Source organism: Periplaneta americana, chromosome 13 (genome assembly GCF_040183065.1).
Source record: "Periplaneta americana isolate PAMFEO1 chromosome 13, P.americana_PAMFEO1_priV1, whole genome shotgun sequence".
NCBI classification, from domain to species: domain Eukaryota; kingdom Metazoa; phylum Arthropoda; class Insecta; order Blattodea; family Blattidae; genus Periplaneta; species Periplaneta americana.
Window position 1 is genome coordinate 5396951 of NC_091129.1, and position 11205 is coordinate 5408155.

Consider the following 11205-nt stretch of genomic DNA (forward strand, 5'->3'; position numbering starts at 1 on the left):
CCATTTCAGTTCTGCTGATTCGACGTTACACAAAGTACACAGTTCCTCATATAATAAATGAAATTATACCTTCTTCGTTATGTGTAATCCTCGAACATATATTGTTAGTTTGGGTGTCTTAATGTAGATCTTCAGTGAAATCTTTTCATCAACCAAGATAATTAATCGAATTTCACTCTTCTCTGCAAATAATTGACTTTTATGTCTCAGGACTTCATTTATGAAGTTAAAATCTTCTTCCCGAACTAGTTATATTTAAGTTTAATCCATAATTTATATGGTCCGTATTCCCGCTACCTATAAACTGGAATTAAGTTGTCTGTATGTGACGTGACAGCGCAGGTAGAGGTACATTCGTATACAAACTAGTTACGCATCCTCTGCCCTCTTCCTGTAGAAAGTCAAAACCGGGGACGCAGTCATATATATCGTTTGAATTCACATCCGCATATGTTCAAGTTCCGTAACTTACTAATGCACGTTATCATTCTCTGCAAAGATCACGACGAAAATGAACATCACTGCTCAACATGTCTTTACTAGCATAGCTTCAGAATGTCGGCAGTTGACTGTACTCCACGAATACGCAGCGACGACCTGTTTGTTTATATCCTTATCTTTTTCATTAAATGTGTTCACGTGCTATAATGCGTGTTCAGTTCAAAGTGTGTCATGGCTCGCTGTATGCCGTCATGTGGCTACCCGATGAGCCTAGAGAATTCAATCTTCCTACACTTCCGCAGAGGTGTATTACCTAAATGCGAGAGAAGTTGCGTAGCAAGTACGGCGTTCAATCTGGAGTACGCAGAGTCCGTGGATACCCACGGACTCTGGAAGTACGTACCGATACGTGCGGTAACGCCGGTAGTGGCAGGAATGTGAACTGTTTGGAAACACGTACTGAGGTGAGTTTTTCCTTACTGTCGGGATATGGCGAGAGGATTAAGGCGATTACTTACGAATTTGTTGACATTAACTTGGACGGGCAACATGGACACGGAGCATTTGATTTGTGTTGTGAAACGTTGTGGAATGTTGCGGTATACAACGGATGATAACAAATACCCTGCGTACGACTTACCCGCGCAAAACACAGTTCGAAAGAGGTTATGGTAGCACACAAACCGTACAGACCGCCATCTGTTGCTACGACGTTCAAGTTACACCGTACACGTTCTCAAGTTCAGATTGAACGCCTTGATTAATAGGCAATTTCTCTGACATAAAAGCTGAAACTCGCTTCAAATCGTTGACTCACAACAGTGACGTCATGACACACTTTGAAATGAACACCCAGTATAATCAATGTGTCTTTAACTTCAGTCTTCATGTAGCTAGAATTTGGAGCCTAATAAATTACTTTGTGTAGCATTTGAATAAATATTTATCGCCTCCCTTTTCTGTAGTTTGTTAACCATCTCATAATTAAAACAACACAATTGTGAATAGTACTAAAAATGTATAACACAATTTCCAGATTCATGTTCATGGAAATGATCTCACAGAGTTCAGTAAACAAGTACCGAGAATGTGCCTTCCCGATGATCTGGGTGGAACAGGAGGTTCATTGCAAGAGAACTGGAGTAAGTATTCTACAATCACAAAATCCTCGGAGTAGTAAGTAGTTTCCAAACTGAGAGTTTTAACATGAATGTAGATATTGTGACTTTTAATTCAAACAATAATTTAACTTTTAATGTCACAAAATTAATGACTTTCTATATTTCTGAATTTAAACACTCCCGTCAACACAGTTTTTGTTATTGCGCTCCACAGACGACAATGACAATTAATTCACTTGGATTATTGAGAACAACAATGTACTCCTAATCTCAACTAATGTTCACAAAGCACTATTTACAACACAAAACTGTCAGTTCTCAGTTCGCTTGTCTTAGCTAGTTCTTCTAGCTCATTCACTCAAGTTCAACGTATATCGAATCCAAGATCTCCAGAGACAGTCCACTGCACTCGAACTCAAGACTTCCGGAGACACTCCACTGCACTCGAACTCAAGACTTCCAACTGCGTTGCTACCGCCTGGACGCTGTTCAAGTTCACTCGCGTGTCGAACCCTAGACTCCTGGGCGCTGCTGATTTCACAAGCTGAACTCGCTGCCCAATACCAACAAAAACTGACCGACTCCTACGCGTCTCCTTTTTATCACTAAACCCTAAACCATAGTTTCCAGAAACTACCATGCTCGAAATTTCTACTTCTATAGACTTCTGTTCTCGTTCCTTTTTCCTGGACGATTCTGTTCGGGATTTTTCGTCCCCCCTTTCACCTTGCACAGCGAAGCACCTGCAGTTTTTCGTCCCCTTTGCTTCGTACCACACCGCAAATACCCATGCACCAGATGCGCGCGCAACCTCCCTCGCCGCGTTGCACGTCTCTCGCGCTCCCCGCCCTCTGTGGGACGCGCGATCGACTCTCGGCTATCACAATATTCAGAGAAGTTTGGATGACATGGCAATAATATGAATCCACCAGATTTAATGATTGATTGATTGAATGGAAAAATTAAAGAATGAACGAATGAAATAATGGAATAAAGTTAAAGTAAATTTGCAGAAGAAACCGGAAGAATCCAATTGAGGTCGCAAATAAAACAACAGCCCAAGTCGCCTCCTTTATGAAATTCACATTTCTTCACATGTTAGCTGCTAAGGCAGAGTCACCTTCCATTTACAAGGAATAGCATAAGTCCATGCCTTTATAAACGTTTGTGACGTTTTCATCCTCCCTTTCCTTGTAACAACATCCAAAGTTTATCACTTTCAACTTATAAAATATTTTCATAGACAAGCGCCAAAATTCTTCTCTCTTACACTTAGAGAAGACTTTAGTAATTTATTACGAAGCAAACTATGGTCTAAAAAGATGAAACAATTTTTGTGTGGTATTTTAAATGCAATTATATAATATAAGTATGTGTGTGTATATATATATATATATATATATATATATATAATTTTAAGTGAAGGACCTGTACCCTCGACAAAATTTAATCACTACATAAATACACTTTAGACATTAAGGGCCGTATTCATAGACATCCTTAGCGCGGGCTTCCGGTGGATGATAAGCGAATTAACGTTTTTCGTATTCAGAAACCAGTGTTAGCGATATGATATGATATATGATATGATATGAATTCTGTACAAGTAATCAGTGGATAGCCGGGGCTAGTTTAGCACGCTAGTAGCACGGGCTAGCGAAATGTCTATGCATAGCACCCTATAATACAATTTCTTACAGTTTACAACTAAGCTGTATAGGTCTAATTTTGCGTTTCTTGTCTTTGTCAAATTTCCTAACCTGTTAATATTGTATACATACACTTACATACATACTTACATACTGGGTTTTAAGGAACCCGCAGGTTCATTGCCGCCCTCACATAACCCCACCATCTGTCCCTATCCTAAGCAAGATTAATCCATTCTCTATCATTATATCCCACCTCCCTCAAATCCATTTTAATATTATCTTCCCATCTACTTATCGGCCTCCCCAAAGGTCTTTTTCCCTCCGGCCTCCCTACTAACACTCTATATCCATTTCTGGATTCGCCCATACGTGCTACATGTCCTGCCCATCTCAAACGTCTGGATTTTATGTTCCTAATTATGTCAGGTGAAGTATACAATGCGTGCAGCTCTACGTTGTGTAACTTTCTCCTGTAACTTCATCCCTCTTAGCCCCAAATATTCTCCTAAGAACCTTAATCTATGTTCCTCTCTCAAAGTGAGAGTCCAAGTTTCACAACCATACAGAACAACCGGTAATATAACTGTTTTATAAATTCTAACTTTCAGACTATATGACAGAAGACTAGATGATGAAAGCTTCTCAACCGAATAATAACAGGCATTTCCCATATTTATTCTGTGGTTAATATTGCATTATTTCTTTAAAATAATATCTATCGTGTTTTCCTATTCTATACATTTAAAGTCTAGTTCATGTATCAATTGTAAAGCATAAATGAGGCACTAAAGAGCTTCTTTTAGGTACCTAAAACACATTTTTGCTACCTACAAATCCGCATGTCTTTCCATTCAAACCCATTATTACATCAAAACAACTAAGTTAACAAAATGTGTATCTAAATCATTTCCACATTTCTGTTTTTTGCTCCTGTCTAGCGTCTTTCTGGGACTGTTTCAGATCTGTGGCTTAAGAAAGTAGACAGCTACCACGACTGGTTCCTGCATCACGAGAACTTCAAGTCTGACGAGAGCAAACGGCAAGGAGGTGACTTCGACTCTGGAGATCTGTTCGGTTTTGAGGGCTCCTTCAGAAGTCTCAATGTTGACTAAATTGAAGTTAAATTTTATAGTTTTCACTGACAAGTAAATTATTAATTTATTTCAACAAATGTAACAGAATATCATAGGCTTACCAGGAAGAGGTATTAAGTCCAAAAATGCGAAAAATGAGTTATTAATGGTAATACGTACAACAAATTATGCTTTGTTTACTGGGAGAAAGAATTATTCTTAACTCTTATAGGTCCTTAGTAATGAAACCTTCATCAATTATTAAGCCCATTACAAACGAAATGTTTATTTTTCTATCATGAGAAAACTCTATTATACAATTATGTACAATACAATTGTGCTTAAAAATTATAAATAATGTGCTATAAAACACACAAGAAACATGTATGGAGGTTGCAGTCATGACTGTCCTCTGGCAAAATGTGAAACAAACAAAAATGTTAATCTTCAAACAACAGATCTGAGTGTCTTTTTCCTTCTAATCTTCTTATTTGACGAGGCGGTGGAAGTTGTTCTGGGATGGTATTAAGCAGTTCATTTTGATGGTTAACCATTGAGTGATGAAGTCGTATGTAGGACCTGCGCAGGGTGGTTTCAACTGTAGGCATGTTCAAGTCTTTGTGTAGGTTGTACAAGGGTGCATCCACGATTAGACGAAGGACCCGTTTCTGTATTGTCTGAATTCGTCTGATTATGGAATTGGATGCAGATCCCCATATACCACAGCCATACATCCATATAGGTCTGATCAATCAGAAATGTCTTTTCAAGTGTAGGGGCAGTGGTGATGAACCCTTCAACAGATGTTTAACTTGATATAATTTATGTCGGAGTCTATTCACTAGGTTGCTTATATGTGTATTCCGAGTACAGACCTAGGTACCGCACCGACTCAGCACGTGATACTTCTTCACCTTATAGAGTGATGGATTGATTTTCAGTGTTTCTTTTATAGGTGAACTGAATAACATTGCATTTGCTAGGGTTCTCTTTAACTTTCCAGTTGTTACACGATACATCCACTAAATGTAAAAACTGTTGCAATTTATTAGCTGCCATTTCACATGAATCTTTGCACAGAACAGCAACATCATCTGCAAACTGATCTGTTGTTAAATTAACCAAATGTTGACAGAAAAAGAATATAAGGTGCACTTCATATCTCTTTCCTGTATACCTCAATATCACTTTCAGAATATCTGTACAGACAGAATGATTTTAGCTCATAACCTGATCAGGTACACCGTGATCTAAGCTAGTGATTAACATTGGTTCCATATGTTTTTCCTTTTTTTTTAGTAGGTTTTTACGACGCTTTATCAACATCTTAGGTTATTTAGCGTCTGAATGAGATGAAGGTGATAATGACGGTGAAATGAGTCCGGGGTCCAGCACCGAAAGTTACCCAGCATTTGCCCATAATGGGTTGAGGGAAAACCCCGGAAAAAACCTCAACCAGGTAACTTGCCCCGACCGGGAATCGAACCCGGGCCACCTGGTTTCGCGGCCAGACGCGCTGACCGTTACTGCACGTATGTGGACATGTTTTTTCTCATAAACATGAACAATTTTACAGGGCGATTCATAAATAAATGTAAAAATTTTGTGGGTGTAATGTAGAGGTAAAAATAAAACTAAAATGTTCTATACAACTTTTTCCGCAAATACTTACTTTAAGAGTTATGATGCATAGTGCCATATCACAGTCTACTATATACAGTCGCGAAGCTCAATATGTAGTAAAAATGCAAATATGGGTAGTTGCCCACCACTAGGATCGCTACTATCGCCTCATCATCGCAGATCTCTCTCCTAGTAGACGACAAAATATGTTACACTTTCGTTGTGTTCTTTTCGAAAAATTAACACCTTCCTTCCATTATTGAAATATTAAATGCATAAAGTTAATTTATTATTTTAATGAAGTATATTAAATTCCACCATAAACTCGAAGATACCTGCAAGAAATAGGTTAATATTATTTTTGTTTATACAAAACGAACTGAAATTTACTATAATCGCCTCACTCATTCAAGATTATAGCGATAATGAACTATGAAACCAATAAATATTAATTTGCATTTCCCTTTACAACAATAATAATGGAAATATGAATTAATGGAGTAACTTACGTGTACCGGTACTTGTAGTGTAGGCTTACGTAGTTAACAAAGTGGGATGAGGTTAAGCAATAATAATCACACCAGAATTGGAAATAAAACATGATCAATAAATTTTATTGTAACAAACTTTTACTACGTCTATAGTAAAGTAACAAATAAAAATAACAACAAAATTAACAGCTATAATTAAAAACATATCCTTGGAAAAAAAAGTAGGCCTAAGCAATAATAATCCCACCAGAATTGCAAATAAAACGTGATCAATAAATTTCATTAAAGCAAACTTAATTTTTCTATGTCTCTAGTAAAATATTATTATTCCAATTATTGTATTTTAGCCATTAACATTTTCATTACAACCAATAACGAACATTTCACAAGCATCGATGTGAAATACGCAACGAGCTAGCACTCGATGGAAATACGACCCACTTCAAGTCGACCATGGACAGTCTATTGTTTCTAGTTGCTAACCGCTTGGGGCGCTTTATCACAAGATTTTCAAAAAATCACCTTAAGCTTCGCGACTGTATACAGGGTGTTTAAAAATACGGGGCATAATTTCAGATATGTATTTCCCACATGTAGACAATCAAAATAGTTCATTACAACATGTGTCCGGAAATGCTTTACTTCCGAGTTATGGCCTTCACAACATTGAAATTCACCGGAACGTTTTTCTTTCCGCAGGTCGTTGCCGTCAAAGGAGACATTAAGAGGCACTCTGACAGTTCATTCCGAGGCGAAGGTTACATTCAGTGTTGTGTAGGCGTTAGACTGTGCGACATGTATTCAAATCAAGAGCTGGCAGAGATACACTTCATGTACGGTAAGGCGGACGGCAATGCTGCGCTGGCTCGTCGTTTGTACCAGGAGAGGTACACACAGCGACAACGTCTACATCGGAAAACATTTGTACGTCTGCATTACCGTCTGTGCGAGTGATATGATCTGAGAATAGAACTGTGAGAAGGATGTAATCAAAAGTATAGAAATACGCGTCTTGAATGAGTGGAACTGAAGATAGGCGAAATGAATTAAATAATACGTAACTTCGGAATATGTACGGTAAGACTTCCCTGTGTTAAATTTCAACGTACTTCGTTTACATGTTTCGACCTATATATGGGCCATCTTCAGAACTGGTCGTTGTTGGTCTTGGCGCCGCTTGTTCCGTTTCTTGTGAGGGTGTGTTCGTGTGGTATAATGTAGAGTCAAAGAGTGTGTGTGTTTTGAAATTGAGTTGTGTGTTGAGAATATCGTTGGGGTGTGTTTTTGTGTGTCTGTATAATACATATTGTTCTAGTGTGTTGAGTTTCTGGATTTTTGGTTGGATGTGTAGCATTTCAATGTCTGTGTTGATATCTCTGTAGGTATGGTTAGCAATTGTGATGTGTTCTGCATATGTGGAAGTGTTTTGTAATTTTGTTATGGCAGTGATGTGTTCTTTGTAACGTCTTTGAAACGATCTGCCTGTCTGTCTATGTAGAAGTTGTTGCAGGTGTTACATTTGAGTTGTATACGCCTGTGTGGTTGTATTTGTTTGTGTTGTTTGTGTGTTGAGATGTTTTTGTAGAGTGTTATTTGATCTGTATGATATGTTGTAATTTAATTTCTTGAATGAGGTTGCAATCTTGTGTGTGTTTTTGTTTTTGTATGTTATTGTGATGTATTTTTGTGTTCTTGTGTTTGTGTTGTATTCTTATGTTTTTGTGATTATGTTTTGTTTTACGTATTATGTTGTCTATTATGTTCGGGTTGTATCCGTTTTCTTGTGCTATGTATTTGATTGTGTTCACACAGGTGTATACGGGAATCGTAAGAATCTTGAAGAGGGCCACTGTTTTTACGATTCCTTCTTCTTTGTGTTTGGAAGCAGTCAGAACTGCCTTGCTTCTGATACACAGTGTTTTCAGAAAACAATTATTCGTAAACTCTGAACCTTCTCTCAGAAATAAATACTTCTAACCACAGCAAGTGGCAAAAATGTTGGTGAAAAAGAAATGCAAGGATGAGAATGGTGATGTGGTTAATTCGCTCTAAGTAAAGTCTTTCAGTTGCATGAAAGAAACATGTTGGGTTCTGCAATATAAGTGTGGGTATTCTAATGAATATAGAGCAGTGCTGTCAAAGCAAGCGCATTTTTCTGACCTTGACGTCGTGCGCGGGCATTAAGCGCTAGGTATGCTACGAGGAATAAACAGCCTGTTGGATTAAGAAAACAGTGGTGCACAAACTTCAAACGGAACGTGCAATTTTATGTCGATACTTTTATATGGCTTCTTTCTGTTTGTTATTTTCTATAGTGTCTGTAAAACAAAAGTACTAACACCTATTTCTTAGCCTAATATTGCAGTTGTGTTTTAAACGTTAATAACATAATAAAGAGTAAAGAAGGAATGTTCACACAAATTCCATAATAACTACAACTATACTGTACTAAGTGAATTAAATACATCATTCATAAAGAAAGTGTTATCCCTAAGAAAGACACTGAATATGACGAGATAAGTTGAAATTGATAGTATCTTTAGCCTTATAAAAGTAATCAAAACAATATTATAGTTCAAAGCAAAGTTGTCTAGGTATATGTTTAAACTGTAACTAATATTACATAATAAAACTCGTATCGCATGATGCTTTTAGGTGTTATTGGTACGCAAATTTCTGTTATCAGAATATTAAATTATCTCGACATCTGATGAAGCTATAGAGCTGTCGCTTTACTAACACATAGGCACCTATCTTTTGTTTGTGATGTAACAGTATTTGCTTTGTTAAATCATTTCCTTACAAACATTTTTCATGCGAATATATTCAAACATTTTCATACATCTTCAGTAATACGTATTTACGATATATTAGATTTACGAAAACATTGTTTTAGTACCTGTAAGGCTACTAAACAAACATATCTGAAAATTTCACTTTTTTGTAAAAAGTTGAGAAAATGTTTCTTTTGAATAAAAAAAAACAAAATTAAAAAAAAACGAAATTTATCTTATAATGCACTTATAGTTCTCAAACAAATCTTAAAAATTAACATGATTACAGTTTGAATAAGTTTTCTTTTCCTTATCCATTGAATCAGTGCTGGCCATCCCTGAATATAGCTCGATCAAGCGGCATATACTGCCTCTTTCGTCTGTCTCTTTCCTTTCCGCTGTAAAGCTCTCAGGCTCACCTGGGCTCTAAAGCGCGCGCTTGCTCCTATGGGCATCAATTGACATCACTGATTTAGAGCAATAAAAATTCGTGGAGAGGGACGACAATTTGTTTGTCCAAAACAATCGCTAACAGAATAAAAAAATTCGTTGCCAATAAGCTCAGCAAAGGAGTATATCTTCTAAAATTCTGTCGAGCAAGTACCACTCCTGAAGACTTGCATGCTGGTACAATGTGTTTCTCCCGTGCAAAACGCTTGTCATAGTTGCTTAAATTGTTACAATTTTAATTATGCTAGGCTGTCTTCGGAGATTGCTATAAGATCGTGATGGAGTTGTGATGGGCAGTAATAATGTTGATACTTTATATAGGGAAACCAGAGAATCCCGAGAAAACTAACTGCTACATTATGCACCACTAGTTTGTCACTATAAATTATTCAGCAGTAATCTCACTAGACGTTTTGATTTATCTAGAGAAAATCAAAACTCGAGTGGGATTTAATTGACTATTACACGATTAGAAGAAAGTATATAAAGATTAGAAGTAACGAAGTACTCCAATACAATAAAATATTAATTGACTTACGAAAATACAACTACCTTCAAATATTGTATTATTGTACCATCTCAACATTACAAATATTACGCTAGATGCATGCTAGATGGCAGTAGTGAGCAATTCCTTCTCGTCGAGAAGTTCTCGAACTATATACACGATGGCAATGGTCCTAGTCAAGAAGGCTTTGTTGATTCAGTTTCATTTTTATTAAAATGCAACATTCCACTTCAACCGAATCCCAGTAATCAACGTCACTTAACAGATGATTTTCAATAAATCTTACTATTAAACAATCTCTGATACGTGACTAGCCATGATATCATATAGCAGAAGCTATAACATAACCTAACTAATATACACAAGTGTTAGAAAAGTTTTAATTAACGACTATGACATAAAAAATTAAACATGGATAATTTTAAAAGGAATAATTATTGAATGTACAATTTTCAAATTTGAATGTGGTTGGTGGTTCAATTGATGTTATATTGGACGTGTGCGTAATAGAAGTGGAACTCGTTGATTTAGGCCTACATGGTGTATTCAACTTATTCAGGATTTCCGAATGGTGCTCTTCATTTATTTGTAAATCGGATTTCAGAAGATGCATAGGTATGATCAGTGATTTTTATTAAATCTTGTTCTTGAATGACAATGCGAGTCATATTTGAAACTGCTGTGCATCGACTGGAGTGGTTTGTAATTATATATATATATATATATATATATATATATATATATATATATATATATATATATATTTGACGTCCAGACCAGCGCAGTTTCAAATATTGGCAAACAAAGAAACAAATGCTAGGGACGCGATAAAATTAAACGAATGCTAGGGACGCGATAAAATTAAACAAATGCTAGGGACGCGATATAATTGTGCGATAAGCAGACATGATTGGTTGAAATACGTCCTTTCGTACCGTTTTATTGGTCAAAAGTAGTGTGACGTAGTAGGAGTGTAGTAGTCAATGAAAAACCCCAGGCCGAGCGGGACTGGAACCCTTATTAGGCTATATAGGACCCGGCAGTCATTGTTTCGGCGATGCCAGTATTGTTT

At 36.8% G+C, this 11205-nt stretch overlaps 1 protein-coding gene across 2 annotated transcripts in view; it reads left to right on the forward strand.

Moving 5' to 3' along the window:
* LOC138711699 (alpha-tocopherol transfer protein-like) overlaps nt 1-6235 on the forward strand; it is a 190140-nt gene extending 183905 nt beyond the window's left edge. Inside the window, exons 5-6 of one of the 2 annotated variants that reach the window (XM_069842843.1) lie at nt 1478-1583; nt 4175-6235. In XM_069842843.1, the coding sequence (XP_069698944.1) occupies nt 1478-1583; nt 4175-4326 (258 nt within the window). In that variant the 3' untranslated portion in view covers nt 4327-6235. The remainder of the gene's footprint in view (nt 1-1477; nt 1584-4174) is intronic. The other variant, XM_069842839.1, reaches the window with a different exon arrangement.
* The last annotated feature ends 4970 nt before the right edge of the window (nt 6236-11205 follow it).